We start from the raw sequence: 20,882 nt of genomic DNA, 5'->3' as shown, positions 1-20,882 counted from the left end.
GGGGGTTGGATTAAGGCTGAAATACCTGCATCAAATTCTCTGGGCTTTAAACTGCATAGGTCTAGCCCGTAACCTCAGGAGAGGATGATCTGCATCCGAGCTGAATGTTTTGAGGAGCAGCTGTTTGGCTGTGGTTGAGGCAGTGGGGTCCTGTGAAAATGAGCTGCAGGATGTAGGAAAGAGCCTTTCCACAAGGGCAGAGGCCAGCCCGGAAAGGAAATGGGCAGACGGAGGAACGCAGTGGGCAGGTTTTATTCTAGCACGTCCCCTAACAGCAGCAGTGGTTACCTAACGCTGCCCTGTGCCGGCTTTAGAAAAACTTGCCTGGCTCCTGCAGAGTAAAAATACAAGCTGCAACCTGAGTGGGAAAGGATCCCGCAGGGGAAAAGCCTCCAGCTCGCGAGGAGAGGTTGAGATCCGCTCCCCCCCGAGCCGCTCGGTGACTGGTCGGCTCTGGGGGCTGGTGACAAGCTGGCACAGGGGCACAAGCGGTGGCTCAGTGCAAGGGAGATGAGGAGGAGGGGAGGGCATCCAGCACACGGGACACTGTCATTCTCTGCGTGACATTTGCCTGTCTCTGTAACAAACAACAGGCTCTGGGGAGCAGGCAGTGAGCAGGGCATGAAAATAGTAAGCGATTTGGAAGAGCAGTAAAGGTTTTAGCCATTATTTTCTCTGAAGCAGGTGACACTTGGCCGGACAGTCGGCAGCTTCGTGGCTTTAGACAAGCCCTAGTTGATGCTGTCCCTCGCCTGGTGGGAGTGCCACGGTGAATTAGTGGCGGGAGCGGGCGATACAGAGGAGGTGATGGGGAAACAGGGCAAAAAAAGTAGGAAGTTAGGCCTCATTAGTTGCATCAACCACAGAGCAACTTGCAGGTGGTGGGAACTTCTGGGCAAGCAAAATGCTGCGTGAGGAGGCAGGGTCATCGAGTACAAGGGCAGCCACGGCAGATCTGAGCCGTTGTGCTGGACCGTTCTTGCTTCCATCGCCGCTGTGCAGCCCTGGTGAGCATCTCTGGCGGTCTGCAGGACCGTCCCTGGCACCACTGGTCGAGAAGGTCAAGCAGAGGATGAGGGTTTCCTTCCATCTGGCTTCTCTTCCCGTCTGTGCCGCTGACCTGCAGGCGTTATTTATCTCATAGCTTGCCAAATGGGTCAGGACAGGGACATTTCTTCCTTTACGTTTACACGGTGGACAGTATGGTATGACCTCGACAGCCTTTTAGGTGCTGCTGTTATACAAATAACTATATATCAGCTCTGGAAATTTGTCCTGACATTTCTATGGTGTTTTCACACAACTGCAGCATTACATTGGATCGACTTAACAGGGATTGCAGCTGATGCTAGTGGTTGCGGTAACCACTTTTGTTTATGTGCCCTCAGAAGTGTCCTTTCCAATACAGCGGGGCAGTTCCTTGTCCCAAGGAGAGTGTGCACTATTCAAACCACCTGTTGCCAGAACGAAAGACGGAACAGGGAAGTGTCTGGCTGCAGAGCCTTGCTTTTCAAACGTTTCTATTTTAGGAAGAGACTCTTTGTGTTTGCTTAAGTTTTAGCAAAAAAAAAAAAAAAAAAAAAAAAAAAGCAAATAAGCAAATGCCGATTTGTCATCATTTTGTTTTGCGTTTTAAGTGTCTCAGTGAAAAACTGATGTGGTCTCCTCTTGTCCCTTTCCCTTAGTGCTCCTCACGGCAGTGAACTGTTACAGCGTGAAAGCTGCTACCCGTGTCCAGGATGCCTTTGCTGCGGCAAAACTGCTGGCACTGGCCCTCATCATCATTCTTGGCTTCGTGCAGCTTGCGAAGGGTGAGTATGTTTCCTTTTTCTTTTGAAGGTGGTGTGCAGTTAAAGCAGAAGCTGGGAATTAGGGATAAAGCCCAAGAGTCCTAACCCAGGCATTTCGGAGCTTGCAGAAATGCTTCACAAGCATATTTTCTTCTCGTGCGTGCTTGGGTGATGTTTCCAGCTCGTGCTTTGCAAAGGGCTGAGTGCTTTGAGATTGCAGAGCTGACAAGTCTACAGGGAGTGGGAGTGAAAATTCTGGTGCTATGGCTCTCAGAAGCCTTTTCTGTAACTGGTGGCTGGTCCCGGCCATTTGCTAGTAGAGAATTACCTGTATGTGCAAACCAGCCCCCAGTAATTTTCATTCTTTCACAAACTTCCCCTGCACGTTTCCCGTCTTCCTGACGCAGGTATGGAATAGCTTGGTCGAGTCCACGGGGTCAGAGAGGGATGCCTGGGTCAGGCGAGGCTGCAGAAACCGCGTGATGGGCAGTGATATTAGGGTTCTCAGCTGACGCTAGCGTGCATGTCTGTCAACTTGTATCTAAAAAAGAAGATAACAATGGGAAGATAAGGCAAATTTTCTGATGGTTCTGCTTGTTTTCTTCGCGCACGCTTTAAATCCTCTCAAACTTGGGGAGATACTTTGTTCCAAACCCATCTGATTAACTAATCCACACAGCTAAGATTTACTGTGTGCTTTTTTTATGCAAGTTCTGTGAAAATAAACTTTGCTTAGGAAACAATACGGGCCCTATTTGTTAAATGTGGATAAAAGTCTATAGATAGTCCCTCCTATCTCTGTACGGGCAAGTGTGTGTGTATGTTTGTGTGTGCACGTGGGTCTTTTTAATTCCTGTCTCAGCGATGGGAGCCAGTGCTGTCTTTGCAGAATTTCTTGCTTTATCGGGAGTTTTATTTTATTCCAGCTCGGTGCCTACGCTCAACAGGAACATTGTGTGAGGCTTATCACAAAATACACCTCCTTCCTCTTTATGTCTCCCCAGGCTGCTTTGCTGAACATTTTTTCCTCTCTAAGAAGAAAAAGGATAAGTAAACATAAATCTCTGTTAGTTCTTTAACATTTTACTGGTAAAAGGTCATTACAATTGTTTTTCGCTTGCAGGTAATAATCTTAATTTACTTCTTCAGAGTCACCTTCCCTCCCTCTGTACTGATCTTTTGTCCTTCTGTGGAGGGTGAATCACTTTCTGCCCAGGTTCCTCAGGTATAAATACGTGATATTTCCGTCGACTTATATCTGTAACCAATAAGAGATTTCAGTTTTGTGTACCAAAACCCCATGCTGTACTCTTCTGTCTCAGAAGCTTTTTACCTCCTTTGAAGCACGGTTTCGAGTTTTTGTAGGTCTGGAGAGGTACGACTATGACCCGTGTGCATCTTGCGGTATAGCTCATTCCATGTGGCGTTCAGTTCCCTGCTAAACCACCTGGCCACTGCAGACAGAGTGAAAGGTAACGAGGTGAAAAGCAGTAGTTAGTTAACATCCGAAGGCAAAGACCTTTTCTCCCTGCCGGCGCTCAGAACACTCAGCGTAAAGCAAGCTGGTTCCGAGTGGGAACCCTGGGTTCTACAGAGGATGCTCCTCACAAAGCCCATGTTTACGCCTTGTCCTAAGTGTCACACTACTGCTTGTCTGAGTTCCTCTTTTACAACGTACCGCCTGGGATTCTGCCTGTGGTCTAACATGGATTTTCTTAATCTCCTTATGGAAGTTGCAAGCTTTCTGGTAAGTCCTTAAGAATGTGCAAGCTCCTTTCGTATGCCCTTGCTTAGCTTCCACATACATGTTGCAAATTTCTCAGCTTTTCCTTAAATCATGCCAGGTAACTTGGTGCTTTTATGTAGCAGGGATACATCAAGAAACTGTCTTTTTTTTCTTCTTTTTTTCTTCAAGGAAAGCATAATAGTATCCCTCAAAGCACACTGAAAGTGGGGAAGCACTGCACTCTTCTCTGTCTTCATTGGGACAAGAAATGATGGGTGCAGGCTGTGAGACAAGGGAAGTTTAAATTAGCCATCAGAAAAACACTTTTAACTGTAAGGCAGAGCCCAAGTAGGTTGTCTAGGAAGGCTGTCTCACTGGAGATTCACAAGAACAGTTTAATAAATGCCTCTCTGGAAGGGGTTGAGTGAGTCAAACCTGCCATGGAGCAGGGGAATAAACCTGGTACACGTGGAAGCCGCCGTGTCGGTGCTCTCTGGGGCTGCGCCGTGTGTTAGTAGGACAGTACAGCATTGCTGGATCTTATCCAGGCGAAATACTACAGACCCAGTCTTTTAAAGTGCTGACTGACGCTTTTGAATGGGTAACTTTTTTCCAAAAGCCTGTTTAACCTCTGAGTAGGCGGGTGATCCCGCATCCCATACGTAACCACAGTCCCGTGCCTTTAGGGCTCCTCTCTGCGCCCTTGTTTTCTTTTATACCAGTTCCAGTGCTCTCTGGACAAAGAGGACTCGTACCACCACCAGCTCAGTACATTGAGTCTTTATTGGGGTGAAATACACGCCAAGTTGATTTGTCTGGGGCTGCAGTTTCAGCGGTGAAGGGATTGTGTGTTCCACGGCGCTCGGGATAGTGCCTGAGCAGTGCTGATTAACTTGCTTTAACGGTTACTGTCCCGTCGCTGGTTTATGTTTACAGTATCCATAAACAGAGAAGAGGAGCAATACCACAGTTTCTTGCTCAAATGGGGGAACTTCTGAGACTTCACAGAAATATGGCTTTCTCTATTGACCTCCTGCCTTCAGCATTTGGCTTTTTTTCTTTTTATCCTTTCATTGGGCGTTTCCATTATTTTCAGAAAAGCAGTAACGTCTCGAGACAAAGAAATATGTGGCAATATTACCGCACAGAAAGTAGCGTTTCCTTGTGATCTTTCTGCGGACAGCTGCTTTACATCACTTCTTTCATGAAACTTCAAAGGGAGGGTAGAAGCTGGTTTCCTACTTAGACAGCCCTTCAGCTGCTTGAAAGTTGTCTGAGTCTAGCTGACCCGCTTGGGGTGCAATTATTTCACTCGTACAAAAGTTACACTTTCAAAAGCCTTTGTGTGGGGCTAGAGTTGTGTTGCTTTAAAAGCTCAGTGCCCTGGACTTAGTATATTACCGTGTAAAACCTTATATATGGACCCTCAACAGCACAGCCCACCAGTCTGTAGGACTTAAGTAGTGTAAATAACTTACAGCGTAGACAGGATCAGGATTTTTTCACTCCACTCTTATAAAATCTAGGTTTAACTTTGGTTCTGCTGTTTTACCAGCTCTCACAAAACGCCCTCTGTCCAGCCGAAAATGGGTATTTTTTGGCCGTGTTCTTGACCTGGTGAGCGGGATGCCTGGGGCTAGAGCGTGCGGGTTTGGACAGTGGCTGGGTGGGTTTGAGGGGTGTTTTCTGCACGGGGTGTGACACGGAGGTCTGTAGCTGTGCCCTTCGTACCCGGCCACCCGGCACCTCACACTGCCTTTAAAAATAACCTGGGCGTGAAGTGGTGAAAAAAAAAACAAAACGTGCAGATCTTTAAGGACTCACTCTTGCTTTTTACATGCGAGGAAATTCAGGAAGGGTTTTGATGTCAAAAAACTAATAAAAAAAATAATATATTACAGACATGTTTCAGATATATTCTTTTCTGTTGCTGATGTCCTAGGGTTGCTCTAAACGTTTATCTGCCCGTGGGCGGCTCGAGCAGCGAGGTGCCGTTCCTGGCTGCTGGGCGTTCGGGGGGTGCTGCCGCGCCGGGCTCCAGCCCTCCCTGCCGCTCCGCGCCAGCGCTTCTGCTTAAAAAAATAACATTAAATTGGGCACTTGGGACTTAGGGAAATAGAATTTAACGCTCGTTTTATTGAATTATTTTTATTGAACTTATTGTCCCTTTCCCCCCTCTTAATGCCTGATTTCTAATCTTTAATTTCTCATCTGCGGTGCCTCGAGTGCGTGTTTGATGGCAGCAGCATTATTCTAAATCCCTTCGTTGGGCTTGTCAGAGACCAGCAGAGTTACATCTGCTGAACAAGCACGGGGTGAATTAAGGACAAAATAAGCAGGTTTAACTCCAGACATTTGCCACGGAGAACTTAGATTAGGCAGAGAGTTTTGGTTTTAATCTTGTTTGGGTTTTTTTTTTTCTTTAAATAGATGCCTACAGTATCAGCCAGTGCTGGCACCCCCCACCCCAATATCATTTGCTCTTTGTAAAAAGGTATTTAGAGGTGGTGTTGTGGCTGGCAAATTCTGAACCCCACACGGGAGGGTTTCTGAAAGTGAAGATTGAAACCTTCGGTTGTAAACGTGTGCTTAGCATGTCTGTGAAGCCTCCTAAAAATACTACCTAAATACTCCAGGTGCGAGGCAACCCCTTGGCGGCGTGGGTGTGTGTGCACATCTGGGTACTACTTTCAGTTATCGAATCCCTTCGTCTTTTGCTACAAAACTACCGTTTGGTCTCTGGGAGGGTTATTTCGCGAGTTCCCTGACAGAACTTTTTTCTTTGCCTTGTTTTCTGAAAAATCTTGTGATTAAGAAAGACCTGAGGGCGGGAAAGTTTACTCGCTCTTCCTTTCCTCCCAGACTTTCTCCTCTGCTGCCAGTGGCAGCATGAGTTGAGTGTCCCAAAAAGCCCCTTGAGCCAGATGTGGAGTGAGAGCCGGGATGAGCTGCGCAGGCAGCAGAGGAGCGGATGCAGTTGTTAGCCTGGGGAGGGCAGGGCTGCTCCGGAGGGGTGGTCCTGACAGGGCAGGAAAAATTAATTTTCCGGCTGGTGATTACAGTCTCAGGCTCCCTCAGGTCTCAGAGCACAATGGCACATGGATACTAAGAGAAAACAAGAGTGGCCGTTGTCTGAATTACCTTGGGGTTGTACCTACACTTGATCACGCTTGGCCATCCAGAGGTGGATAAGCGCTTGCCATAGCTAAAGAAATCTGCCACCAATTTTCCTTTGACCTGGTCTCGTAACCTCTTGTGTCCATAGGGTGAACCTGAGAGTGGACTTGATTAGCAGCTCGATGTTTAGGAGTTTGTTTTCAATTGATTTCTTTTTTATGTATTTATTTATTTTTATTTCCTGCCACATCAGCTGTGAGCTGCTGACCGAGGGTGGCTGCAGCAATGTCTTTGTGCACACCATGGGTCGTCATACGCAGCAGGGTGGCCATTGCACTGGGGCTCACCCAAGGGACTGGCTGAAGGACACGACCTGGGACACGAGAATCTACTGATGGTGGAGCTGTTGGTGCCTGAGATGAGTTTGGAGCCCAAAGCCAAACCAGATGGGCGTTCACCCTCCCAGCCCATGACTAACTTGCACGGTAGATCCCTCTTTGGCAGGCAGGAGGCAAAGCCTATGGATAATAAACGTCCTTCAAGCTTTTCAGTGTGTCCCTGCAAGTTGGGGCTGAGGCTTGTGCACAAAAGATTGCAAGAAAAGCATGCCCTGCAGCTGCCCGTGCTGTTTCTTGTTACACTGGCATTCAGAAATGCCACTATAACATGATTTTCCAGCCGTAAGCTTTGAAGGAAAGCTATTGTGCTTCCCTTACTCACCCTCTTGCTGGCGGAGCACATGGAGAGTGGAAGACTGTACCGACGGAGAGCACGAACAAGGAAGCTGGGAAAGCTGCCAGCATCCTGCACCTCTAAATCATATCAACCACATGTTGGAGATTAATCAGGCATCTTAACGCTGGAGAGTTGATACAACACAATTATGTTTTATGGGCCTCTCACCCTCTAATCTTTGATTTCTTCTCCTGCCAAAGGTGAATGCAAATGGTGGAGCCTGGTGGGCACGGCAGGTTAGCGTGCTGCGCAGCTTGCCTGCTCTGGTTTGGAGTCAGCAGTGGTTCATTTCTGCTCAGACAATTTTTTTTTTCCTGCCCTCTCTGCCCAGAAGACTTTTGGCAATTACAGATTCAAGGATAGAGTTCAGCGTGGTAGGACTTCTGCATTTTACAAGTGCAAAGTTGCCTGTCCAAAAGTAAATAAAATGCATTTAATTACAGCAACAACCACCACCAAAAAAAACCCACACAAAAAACCAAAACCGAAATAGAGAAGCAGGCAGTCAGTGACCTGTGCCTCTTGTTATGATGACTGTGAGTTTTTGGGCAGCTCTGTATGCACAGGCTGGAAGTTTGGCCTGTAATGATGATGTGAGCTGTTGTTTGTTTAACGTTGCGTATGGAGGCTCGTAGCTGCATTAACTGTTCAGGGTGGAAATGTGCCTTGACATCTTGAAAACCTGCTTTATCCAAGGATTTGCGGATTGTAGCGTGTAGCTACCAAAATGTAGCTCATTTTTGGTATCCTGAATTAAACCTCCAAATGCCAGGCTGGCTCAAGGCAGGCGCCTGGCGTTGGAGGCTGAGGAGCACATCTCGGACTTGCCACAGGGGACCCTGCTCACACTGCTGTGGGCTGAGTGGGTTTTAAGGCAGCTGACATGAAAGCCTCTGTTGGCATCTCATTTTTCCAAGTGCAGCTATGCCAGCGATGCAGACGTATTTAACTAGAGAGCAGCTAATACTTTGGTATTTGCTTCTTTGCATTTCTGTCTGGGTCGCCTCTGTCTGTCTCTCTAAAGTCTTTGGTTGCAGCAGCAGCAGTTGCTCGTGCCTAAGGTGTATCAGAGCAGTCGATAGCTCTCTGTGTGTGTCCACACGCGTGCCATTGCTTGCATCTTATATCGATCCTTTCCCACGGCCTTCAGCTGGTGGGCTGAAATGAATGGCCTTGCCTGTGGTGCTAGAGGCGATGGTGACGGGCAGGAGGATCTGCCCTCCCCAAATGTTCTTTCTTGGCTCTCCTGCACGTACGTCAAGCTGGTTGGCTCTGGTTAGCCCCTCCAGAGCCTGGTCAGGTGGCACATTCTTGTTTGTCATTCTCGATCACACGTTTCTATGGATGCGGACTGAACCTGTTGTGCAGATATGAAAAGGGAAAAAACCAAGCTTATGGAAGTGGCTGGAAACCCACTGGGTGGTTTGTTTACGGTTTGCACCTTGCTGTTAATCTGCCCTGACATGGGCGCATTTAGGAGACGGTTTTCCACGCTGTCCGAAGGATCAAAGGGACCCTGTTCATCCAGGGTCTCTGTGCTGCCTCGGTGCTTTCCAGCTCCCGGAGGAGGCACGGCGTTTTGTGTGCCGTGCATCACTCCAGGGCTCGTGCCGCTGCTGCTGGGTCGGCTTCTTTATTTCTCATCAGCTAACACCATGCCGGCAGACATGAAGGTTGCAAAAATCGGGAGGTGTTTGCTTAAGAGGAGGGTGAAAAGTTTTTTTGTTGTTTTTTTTTTGGCGATATCTGCAGGATGCAGAGGAGGTGGGAAAGGTAACGAAACGCACTCTGGCCCGAGTAGCGTCCTGGTGGACCATTGCAAAAGGAGGAGTTGGGAAGCTTGAGTAGTGTGTGGGGTGGAGTGAATCCAGGAGCCCAGACCCCTCGGCTTCACCCTGGGGGGAGAAATAATATTGCCAAAGGTTCCCAGCACTGGGGGGAGAGAGGAACTTTTCCATAAAACAGAGGAAAGTTGTTGAAATGAGGGGAGGTGTCAGAGCCTGGCCACAGCTGGTGGTGAGAACCGAGGACGAACTCAGGAGCTCTGGCTCCTCCATGGATGCCCTCTCTGCTGGTCCAAGGTTTCTGGTGGTGTCTTTCAGACCCATAAACTCATCTGCTATGGGACCCAAGTTTGACAGCTACTGTTCAAAACTGCTTAACGCAAAGCTGTCTGCAGAGCGGCAGCGATCAGAGAGGAGCAAACACCTCATGTGGCTATCGAGCGTGCGTTTCGTGGGGATCCATAAGCTGCCAAAGAGATGCTCTCCTAGCCCTGGCCCCTGTGTGTTTCTTGCCGTCTTGTTTTTCTGACTCAGTCGATTGAATTATTGCTGCTTTTCTCAGGAAACGGCTCAACAGCCGAGTGGATCCTCTGGGGTTTTTCATATATACAACGTATTTCTCCCTGGCTTGGCTTCCTCCATGAGCGAGACGCACTGAGAGCACCCCCCTTCTCTCGCTGAGCTCTCTAGATGGCCGTGTTCCCTCTCCTCGCTGTTTAGGCAAGTTAAAAATATTTCATTATCATTAAATGCTTTCTGCAAGAGAAGATTTGCTGTGCTATTAAAACCGGAACGGACATGACTGGGGAGCAAATGAACATTTTCAAAGAAAGGGTCTGAACATGCAGCGCATGGACCCGAAATAGGTCCCTCCCGCAGAAAGGCCCCAGGTGACCCATCGCCGCGCAATTACCAGAGTCTTGGCAGCTGGCAAGATCAGCAAATGGGGTTTATGTCAGAGCTTGTTACCTTAATTTGGTTAATTGTAGAGCAGAGTGCAGTTGAACAGCCAGTTCAAACCAGGTTTCAGACCGCCGGGGTGCCGGGCACGGGCAGGGCATTGCCTAGAGAGCAGCCGGGGCTGCGTGGGCTGGGGAGGACGGGCAGCCGGGAGAGCGGGCAGAGCACGCTTTTGCCTGGGATGCTCTTGCTAACGGACCTCTCGCTCCGTGGGAGCAGCGGAGGCCACGCTTGGCAGCCTCACCTGCAGGTGTGTAACCCTTCATTTGATCCAAGGTCTGCGATTCAAAGCTCCGGCGTCCGGAGGCTTGAACTGCGCGCTTCAGGATTGAGAGATGGAGAGTGTCTGGAACTGAGGTTCATAGGTTCATACCTCCCTTTTGAACAGCAGGTCCTTGTGAGCCTTTGTATTAGAGGAAGGAGGCAAGAGTGAGGGTGCCGGGCCATCTACCCGGTGTCCCCAGTCTCCCGCTGGGGCCAATAGCAAGCACCAGTGGGTACGTGTAAGAACAAGGCAGGCACGTGGTGGTACTCGGATGCTTTCTCAGCCTCCGGGGCACCTCTGGGGCCTCTGCACCAGAGGAGGTATCTTTGTGCGATGGATTTCTGTTCCGAGGATTTGCGGGTACAGTCAGAGCTCACCCACTGTATTTTACAGCTTGGCCCATGTGGGAGGACATCTGGGATGCCTTTCCAGCATCGCTGCTGGAGCTTGGCTTTTTCGGCCGCAAGACATATAGTGTGGTGCCCGTTATGTCTGTAAAGGCATTGCTGGTGGACACAAATTATCTTTCTGGTGATCTGCTGGTCGGTGGGGTGGGACAGAGCCTTGTTGTGGTGACGGTGGGAGAGGACATTGCTCCGCTGGGGTACGGTCTTTGGGGCACGTTTGTTAAGGAGCCTGGGCTCCTCTCCTGCAACCAGGAAGCGATAAAGCGTGAAAGAAGCAAACATTGTGGCAAAGGTGCGTCAGGCAGACACCTGAGAATACGAGCTTGTCCCCTTGGAGTGGGGAAGAGCTGGATCTCAGCTCCTCTGGGTATTTAATTGCATTCTGACATGTTGCGAAATCCGTTTTACGATGGGAGCATAGAGACGTGCAGTTCAGAAACTCACCGCAAGCTTTTGGAGAGGTACAACTCTTGCTGGGTGAGGCAGGGAGAGTGCAGCGGGGTGTCAGCTCCTTCGAGTGTTGAGGAGGAGCAAAAAGCCCTATTCTCCCTACCTGGTCTCCTCTCCTGGCTGCCTCCACGCCGACTTGCCACTCCTTGGCCGGTAGCTGCGTTTTGGTGCTTCAAAGAGGTGGGTTATGTGCGTGCCGCGGCGGGTGCAAGGAAGAGGCTTGTGAGTAATTAGTCGTGTCCCACCCATCCATCACTCCGACCATCACCCCCGCCCACCCACAGAGTAAAGAAATGCCAGGCTTTGTCTTCCTTTCCTTGCTTCAGTGCCGCTCCCCTGCTGCCTTTCCCTCCTCTTGGCTGGTGTGTCCTGGAGGGCAGGCGGTCCTCCTGACACACAGCCAACGTGTCTCTACGGCCCGGCAGGCCACCGAGTTGGTGTTGGGTGAAAAGGGGCCATCAGCTGAATAGCAGATATGGGGACGAGACGGTACTACGGAACTGATAAGCGGCCTACACACTACCCGAGCCAACGTTTCGTCCAATGTTGGTGAAATGCTGTCCTTGGTGCGAACTTTGCTCACTACAATGTACCAAAACACACCTCCATCCCGGAGACCATCCGCCCCCGAGGTGCGAACACTCCTCCTTGAGTACATTAATCATGATAAAAGTACGTATGACTAAAGTCACTCAAACTCCACTTTGAAGATAAAAAGTAGTATAAAAAATAGCCCAAGAGAGAGGGGATGCCGGGGAAGAAGAATTCCATCGCTGATTTCCGGGATCAGTCGATGGGCTGAGCCTTTCTTCCCCCCCATAGGGACGCCTTTGGGTAAGACTGCGATTATACCGAGCGCTTTCTCAGGGACTTAGAAATTTCTCTAGAGAATCTCTACCCTACATTTATAGCCAGGCTGTATCAGTTATAATTTTGTTGCGTGTTTCTTATACTTAAAAATATCTTTATTTGCACGTGCTTTGCAGACAGTGTATTTATCACCGGCAATCCTAAGAACCTGTATATCCGTTGTTTAAATAAATTGCACTGTTTTAAGTAGATAGCCATTTCAGTTTCTCACTGAACGCAACCAAAGACTCAAGAGAGGCCGTGCTAGTTCAGGAGCACGACTAGACTGAAGGTGCAGCCCACTATTAGTGTATCCAAATCGTGATAGTTTAATACATATTAAAGGCGATTGGACTGATAGTGCTGAATTGGGCATCACTCAGAACTTAAATCCAGCTGCACCTGGCCTCCCACCTCGGCGAGGAGTGTTAGAATGCCAGGGGGTTTATCTTCTGCCAAAACCGCTTGGCCCCTTTTCACGCAACAATTGGGCTCGGACCCTGCCTTGCCCAGAGGCTGAAGATGCCCGCGGTTCCCAAGCGGGTGGTGCATCCTGAATCCAGGCATGTGGTTTCGGTCTGGGGACCACTGATGCTCTCCTCCCCTCCTGGCCAGCTGGGCAAGGGCAGCAGCTCAGCAATTCCTTGGCAGCACCAGCACGCGGTTTCTCTGTGAGGTTTGGGATGGCAGAGAGCGAAACCTGCAGACGCCTTCAGAAAAATGAACATTTGGCCTGAGGGCTTTTTCCCTGTGACAGACAGAAAGAGGCTTTCGGTGGAAGCTGGTGTCCAGTTGTGGATAAGAAGTGGAGGTGTGAGCCCACAGCGCGATACTGCTTGTGCCCCTGGGTCCTCCCAGATCTGAGCACCCTCCTGACCTGGTAAAGGTGGTGGTCCCTTGGGCTGGGTGGGAGCGGAGCTACTGGCAGAGCTTGAGCAGACCTTTGAGAAGAGATCTCCCAACGGATGTTTGAAACCCCTGGAGAGCTCTCCTGGTCTCCTAGCCCATCCGTGTGCTGTTCCAGTAGCTAATTACAGTCACTGTTAACAAAAAGTGTATCTTATTCCCATAACAAAAGGCCTGGAAAGAACTAGAATGGTAATTATTCGGGGGGGCAGAAAATAAACTCAGGAAAGCTGAGCCTGAGGGATCCAGCAGAATGTGATACTGTGCACACCCACCTCCTGCTCAGCCTTTTTATTCACAGCCAGGCCAGGGCATTAATGCTAAATTAAGACTATATGACTGAACCTATCAACCAGGAATTAAGGTTAAACTTCATATCAGTCTCTTTGCGTTCCCTTGCTTTCCTGTTACACTCTGATGTACATGTTCTAACCTCACTTTTTAAAAACGATTGCTGCATTTTGCTAAGGAGATTCACTGGCTGAAGGGGCATTAAACGCAACCAGCGTGTCCCAAGGTAGATTCAGAAGAGACCTTCCTGGTGCAAGCAGGTGCTGGGAGACAGGGACGAGGTGACACCCGTGGAGAACTGGAATCTGCAGTGGGATCAGGACAAGTAGAGCCTTGCAAACCTGCTGGACATAACTGCTCTGGGTTTCCCGGACCTGAGTGCCCGGTGCATGAGGTGCTGCTGCGGTCCTGGCTCTTCGGTAGCTCACACCCACAGCATCCCCTCGCAAATGGGATAGGAACCGGCTGGGAGGGCAGAGGGACGCTACTTTCCTTGGTAGCTTTGTGAGCAGAGAGCACTTTGCACGTTGTGCTAGGGAATGTCTTTTTTTCCCTGGTTAGGACTCAGCAGGAGCAGGGGGGAGAAAGGAGGCGGAGGGAGCAATGGGGATGGAAAGGTTGGGGATAGAGCTGGAGGGTCAGGTAGAGAGGGGGCAAGACAAGGCGTAGCTTTCCCACGTGCACAGAGCTCTGTGTCACTGTCACAGATTCGGAGCAGTCCCTTGCAGAGCCCGATAAATGAAAGGCGCACCGTCAGACCAATAGTGCCGCTGGGAAAAGTCCCCATTTCCCACCTCGAGAAAGAGGGAGCGAGGCACTGAAAGGTCCTTTCATCCGTATTTGTTACCCAGCCTCTGCAAAAGTGGCTTTTGGTGGCATAGGGGAGTGAAAGTTTCCAGCGTGCGATGGGAAGAGAGGCCACCCAGAGGAAAAATGCCTGGAATGTTAGCATCCCTCTGCTTTCCCTGCATGCACGACCTGGGTACCTTGTGCTAAGAGATGAAGGGTTAAGCTCCAGGCCCTGCTGACTGCCATGTGATGCCGTCTCCTGGGCGATTAGTAAAGATCTATGCCCTAAGAGGAATCACATGGGCTTCGACGGGGCGCCCGGGATGCAAATGTGCCCTGCCGAATCCTCCCTCGCTCCCCGCTTCTGTCCTCACCAAGGGGAGCGCTGGGGAGGGGAGCGTGGCTTCGCCGTCCCAGGCCTGCACCCGGGCTCCACATCAAAAGGCAGGGAACAAAACAACTGCAGAGCATTTTAAAGCAAAATAAATAAACCCTTGACTGCTCCAGGAGAGTTCTTACCAAAGGTACAATCGAGTTGTCTATTTATGGCTTATTATTTCAAAAGCAGATACATAACAGGAACTTTTGATATTCATGTCCTAAAGAAGCTCACTTCTGATATTCAAGCCCAAAGAACCTGACTTCCCACAATCAAAGGGATTGCCATGACCCTCTGCTTTATCAGGTGGCTGGTGGGACGAGAGGAAATCCTGGGTTTCTGCTTTATTGGGTGGCTGGTGGAAGCGGAGGAAATCCTGGGGTTTTTATCGAATGAAAGCAGCTCTCAGTTGAGAGGACAATGTGACAATATCTGTTTGCATAGCATCTTCCAGCAGGAAGGTCCCCAGAATGTTTTCTTCGCGGGGAGAAGATATCTGAGAGATTACCTCGCCGATAGCACGTTGCAGTGTGAGAAAGTTTTGAGGACTCGGTAATAATGGCCGGTTGATTGAGACAAGTATATTTGGGGCTGATCGTTTGGTGTGTTACTCCCTGTGAATTGAGCGCTGTAAAACCGGAGGAATCAGCCCAATAGAAATAAGTGCACGTGTTCTCTAGCATAACCTGAAATGCATCATCAGCGTGGTAATTAAGTATCCCAAGAGCCGCTTTTGCCTCCAGGTTTCTGTTTCAACACCCACCAAAGGCGCTTGGGGTTCACAGTCCCTCTGCATCGATCCTTTTTTGTTTTTGTTTTCTGCAGGTGACGTGACAAACCTGACGCCTGAGCACTCCTTCGAAGGCACAAAAGTAGGCGTGGGGAACATCGTGTTAGCTTTGTACAGCGGTCTCTTTGCCTATGGAGGATGGTAAGACGCAGCCCCCCTCTCCTTTTTTTCAGTGCTAAATACTGTAGTGCATTCCTTTTGTCCCCAGGTTGTGTTTGCAGGAAGAGCGTGGTCCAGGGCTTCCCATCTTTCTTGCGACCAGGGCGAGGAGGCGGATGCTTTGGGTTTGCCTAGTAATGTTAATAGCCATACTTCACACCCCACTTCCAGCCAGGACTTAAGCACAAAGAAGCGGAGGGGATCGTGGGATTTAGAAGAGGCAGCAGATGACGGGTGATGATGCGCCGTGATGCTCGGTGCAGCTCCTAGGGGGTGTTAAGAGAAAGGGGCACGGTGGATTTGGGTAGCGGAAGAGAGGTGTGCCACGTGCCAACAGATTACTTCGAGCACCAGACTGGGGCTCCTGGAGGGCTTCTTTATCACTCCCCTTGAGCACTTGCAAGCACAAGGAGCCTGCTCAATTTGCTGTGAAAACAGGCCAGATGCAGCCATCCTTATCGCTTGGAGGGTGGCCCTGTGCCTCGTGGGTCCAGCTCTTCACCCTGCGATCACCCCTCCTCCGGCAAGGAAGCCGGCAGTATGGTGTGCTAGATCCACTGGCATCAGCCGGGGCTTGCACTTGGAAGGTTTTGGACTAGGCAACAGCCTTCATAAGTTTTATCGTGGCGTCAGGCTCTCTGCCCCTCCTGAAATTCCCTTGCAGATGAGTAAGATGAAGGGCTTCATTTCTTCCATGGACTAACCAGAATTAACCACCGTTCTTTTTAAATTACAGGAATTACTTGAATTTTGTTACAGAAGAGATGATAAATCCCTACAGGTAGGTGGGTGTCCTGTGATGACTTCCCCAGGAGGAAAAGCTAATGTTCTTGGGAAGCCCCTTCCTCGTGTGTGTGAAAGGGGCTGTTAATCAGCCCAGAAGCCAAGGAATTTTTCTTGGGAAATAGAAAACAAGCTAAATTAATAGCATTGTTCCTCCCTGGAATAGAGGAAGGGGAATAATAACCTCTGTATGAGAAGGGCTGTTGCTTACACTGCTTTCCTGTACTATGTTATCGGTGTTGTCGCAAAGTCTGGCTTCCTTGGCAGGACACCTCTCTGAATTATGGGCGAGGAAGAAGCACTCATGGCTTATTGCTGTCCTGTATGAACTTCCACGGGAGTGTTTGTTCGTACATATGTTTGTCACGTGGTCTTCCTGTTCTCTTGAGCAATAGCTGCTTTCTGTGCTGCCGGTGCCTTTCGGGGTTATGCAGGGGACCTGGTGAGATCGGGGGGGCCACACCAAAGCAGGACATCACCGAGAAGTCATTTTTCTCATAGGGAAGGTGCCTGTGAGGCACCATCAATATGAGCTTCAGGGTCACTTGTGCAAGAACTCATTCCTGGCTGACCCTGGCAGTGATTAGCGCCTGCTGGGAAGCATCAGATTTGGTACGCCCCTTCCTTGACAAACAGAGTTATAAGAAGGTTTCTGCAGTTTGCAATTATTTTCTTGTCCTCTGAATGCAGTCATGGTATTTGACTCTCTCCTCCTGTGGCTTTGAGCTCCACCAGACCAATTATACGTGGCATCAAGCAGGGTTTCCTTTTTCAGTTTCCGTTCGCAAATGAAGTTAGACTATTTGGAAAGGCAAATTCGTACCAACGCAGCCTCATCTTTACAGACCCACTCAGACTGTGTCTGAACTTGTTTTCTTTGAGTGTCAGCAGTCCAGCCAGCTGCACAGAGTTAGAGCCTAAAACCTGCCCACTAAATCCCCGATCTTTCCGTCTCCCACAAGAAACCCACCGGCACAAACGCTTCTCCTTTGCCCCGAAGAGAACGCATGCGGTAGTGCTGCTGGCTAGCAAGAGACACGGGGGGTTATTTTTAATTAATTGCCTTTGCGGTGATCTTAAATTACTGCTTGCCCAGACAGACAGAGTCTCTCCATGCAAAAAGTCCCTTCAGCCATAATCCTTCCTTCTACATCTGTCAGCCTCCAGGCTGGTCCTGTGCGGGCATCCTCTCCTCTCCTAGGGGGGCAGCCCGTGGCTGGGAAACTGGACGCGCGGAAGAGCCAAAAAAGAGCAGAACGGCTTGAGCCAACTTTAAGCGAGCGCAGGAGGGGCTGCAGCACGAGCCACCGATCCCTGGCATCAACAGCTCTCTTCTCTGAACTGCAGCGCTCCATTGCAATCTATGCTTTCTTCCTAGAAACCTGCCTCTGGCTATCATCATCTCGCTACCTGTAGTCACTTTGGTTTATGTGCTGACAAACTTGGCTTACTTCACGACGCTGTCGACGGAGCAGATGCTGACGTCCGAAGCCGTGGCTGTGGTAAGATAGGTGCATTTTTGATGTGACTCATCTGTTGTCCAGGGCTGGTTAAATCAGACTTAACGATCTCCGCATACAGTCTCCTAGTTTGTTCCATGCTGATCGTGGCTGCTTACAAAAAAAGTGGTGTTTGACAGGAGATAAAGAGCAACTGTGACGGGAGCAGGGAAGAACAGTGTGATACCAAGTGGGATTAATCACGGACAATAGTAAGGGTGGGCAGACAGTTAACGCTGCTCTTAATTCGTAAATATGCAAGGTTGCTGCTGGCCTCATGACTTATCATCAGTTACCAGAGCGTGGTATTTATGGGAAAAGGTCATTCAGTCAATACTGAACTAGATTGTTCTCTCTCTGTATCTTCCTTGTTTTAATTAAGACAGAAAAAATAATACTTCTATTAATTAAAATGCCATTGGGGTCAGAATCCTGATTGCTTCCGAAGTGAGCAGCGTGGTATGATCTCACAAACTGAGCGTGACCAGGATTGTTCGGTGCCTGAAGGGGCATCTCCCGGTCCAGGATGAGCTGGTCTGGGCCATTCGGGTGGCAGCTCTCCGTCCTTTGGGTTAGTCCCCAGCCCCGCTCCAGGCTGCACATACCCGGTGCTGAGCTACTGGAGATGCCAGGCTTGGTTGGGTTGCCCTAGTTGTGTGCCTTCGCAGTGAAGCAGCGCGGGGTCAGTTTGTGATATAAAACTACAGCTCCAGGTCACTGCATCCCCCGGGGCTGTGTCCCAGGTCCTTACCCAGCAGCTGGCAACAGCTGCCTCTCTGAATCTCCTCGCGGTTTCCGTTTGGTCTTGAACTTCTGGGTAGCTTTTCTGATAAATGCTGTGTCCTGACTCTTGAGGGAAGGGCTTTCTGCTGATTTTTTTTTGTTTGTTTGTTTGTCATTCCACAATATGATTTTTCAGGACGGAGGAGCAGCACGTGGCAATATGGAAAACTCCGCAACACCTTCAGCACTAAGCCACGTCATTTATTCAGATTGCTACAAATACTAAATCTTTGTAGGCAGCTGGGAGTCCTTTTGGGCATTCTGGGTGTGAACTGTCTTGTCTTGTTGCCCCCTGTTTAGGATTTTGGGAACTATCACCTTGGCGTCATGTCCTGGATCATACCCGTCTTTGTTGGCTTGTCGTGCTTTGGATCCGTTAATGGATCTCTCTTCACTTCTTCCCGGTAGGCTTCTTGCTCAATTTTGTGGTTTTTGTTTATAAGCCATGCTTAATGTGTCTTCGTTGGGAATTGTCCTTCAAAGAGCAGCTGTGGTTAGACACGAAGTCTAAAGGGCCTGGAGACCACGTGGGGAAGGCCCAAAAAAAAAAATTTGAGACTTTAAAACCATATCCAGTTTAAAGGAAAAACCCTTTCAGTGGTCTTAGTCTTCTATTCCTCAGGCAAAGTCCTGTTGAAGTTATTAGAACATAAACAAACACAGGCTTGGGGCTCAGTGATGTTGCCTGAGAAAGTGGCTTTAATGAAAAGCAGAAACCTATGAAACTTCAGGGCTGAGAATCGCTCCAGAAAGGGGAGAGAGGACAAGGCAGGATGGGGACGGTGGAGGTTCCAGCTCTGACACACACCGCCCGATTTGTCTTAGGAAAGTTGCGTAATTGCTCTCGCTGGAAAGGAGGGCAAAATACATCTTTTCTTGCGTTCTTTGTCCATCTCCAGCCTTCCTTCTAAGACAGGGACTTTTAACGGTGTATGTGCAGAACACCCTGTGCTGGGGTCTGATCCTGGAGGGCCCCACTCCTGAACCAGTGACTAGCAAGAGGGCACTGCTGGCGTTCTGCGGGGCGCCACGAAGGTGGAAAACCTGCGTGGAGCCTGGACGTTTCAGTCTTGCTGCCTCAGCACTGTCTAGGCTGGGCTTGGGCTGTCCCCGCTTGTTTTCTGCTGAAGACAAACCCCAGCTGAAGGTGGGGCTGAAGGTGGTAACTGCTCTGTCTCCCCCACCTCAGGCTGTTCTTCGTGGGATCCCGAGAAGGACACTTGCCTTCAATCCTGTCTATGATTCACCCCAGGCTTCTCACTCCCGTGCCCTCCCTTGTCTTTACGGTAAGCACCTGGCTCTGTGGTGATGATCTGGTATTGAGAAATGGGTTGGGGGTAGGATCCCATCGGTGTGGTTGGAGAGGGGCTACTTGGGCACCACCTCCAGACACAGCCATTCCTGCACACGCCTACAGGAGAGGATAGACCCATCTCCTTCTCATCATATCCTCATATTCCACTCCTTCTGTTTTGAAATTGTTCCGGGCACCGATTGAAAATAGCTTAACTATGTAAAAAATAATCAACGCGATTCTTGTCCTGGCAGATAGTTCTTCTAAAATACCTGTATTTAGTGTTGTAACATACGTGGGTTTGCCTACTGTCTTTGCGAATGGCTTTTTTTTTTTTTCCGGATGCAGTGCGTCATGACCCTGCTCTATGCCTTCTCCAACAACATTTTCTCAGTCATCAACTTCTTCAGCTTCTTCAACTGGCTGTGTGTGGCTCTGGCCATCATCGGCATGATGTGGCTGCGTTACAAGAAGCCAGAGCTAGAAAGGCCCATCAAGGTGAGAACAGTGCGGCGATCGCGTGGTGGGTCCTCCCTGAGTCCCTTCTCAGCACCAGGGAAGGTTCAGCAAGTAGGGCTGCTTGTCCTGCGTGAAGAGGGACTGGGATCGCAAGCCTGCGGGGGGAAACGGTGTGTTGTAGCTAACGCGGGTGTCCCTGCTGCAGGGAAATCTGCCGAATGCGGGAGGACAAAGAGCTGCCATGGCCGTGGGGACATCAGAGTGAAGGAGGCTCTGGGTGACGGAGATGCGGGGTGTTCTGGTGGGGTAGCCCAGTGGGAAGCTCTCGGTGACTAACATGTTCCCCAGGACAAATCCCAGGCTGTGGCTCTCAGTGAAACACTCTGTACCATCGTGGAATTCACTTAAAATAGTTTTTTAATAAAGCAGACAAACCCACGCCTGCAGAGAGGAGAACTTTGTTCTCTTTGTCCTTGGCCAGCTTGGCAGTACCGTGTCCCATCTGGGAGGAGGCCAAGATCATGTCAGCCACAAGCATGTCTGCCTGCCTTAAAGGCATGTTTCTCACTCTCCCCCTGCACACTCAGGTCTCTGCCAGGCAACAGGCAGCCAGACAGAAACAAACTCGCAGACCTGTACCGGTGCCCTCCCAAAGTAACTCTTTGCG

At 49.7% G+C, this 20,882-nt stretch overlaps 1 protein-coding gene across 1 annotated transcript in view; it reads left to right on the top strand.

Moving 5' to 3' along the window:
* The window catches only part of SLC7A5 (solute carrier family 7 member 5), a 43,467-nt gene that overhangs the window by 12,775 nt on the left and 9,810 nt on the right, over window positions 1-20,882 (top strand). Inside the window, exons 2-8 of the mRNA XM_063334795.1 lie at window positions 1,686-1,811; window positions 15,274-15,379; window positions 16,134-16,178; window positions 17,559-17,682; window positions 18,763-18,866; window positions 19,652-19,748; window positions 20,105-20,254. Coding sequence (XP_063190865.1) covers window positions 1,686-1,811; window positions 15,274-15,379; window positions 16,134-16,178; window positions 17,559-17,682; window positions 18,763-18,866; window positions 19,652-19,748; window positions 20,105-20,254 — 752 coding nt within the window. The remainder of the gene's footprint in view (window positions 1-1,685; window positions 1,812-15,273; window positions 15,380-16,133; window positions 16,179-17,558; window positions 17,683-18,762; window positions 18,867-19,651; window positions 19,749-20,104; window positions 20,255-20,882) is intronic.

The sequence above is a fragment of the Chroicocephalus ridibundus genome, chromosome 4, assembly GCF_963924245.1.
Source record: "Chroicocephalus ridibundus chromosome 4, bChrRid1.1, whole genome shotgun sequence".
Lineage (NCBI taxonomy): Eukaryota > Metazoa > Chordata > Aves > Charadriiformes > Laridae > Chroicocephalus > Chroicocephalus ridibundus.
The sequence above is the reverse complement of the archived record's forward strand: the minus strand, read 5'-3'. Positions and strand labels throughout refer to the sequence as shown.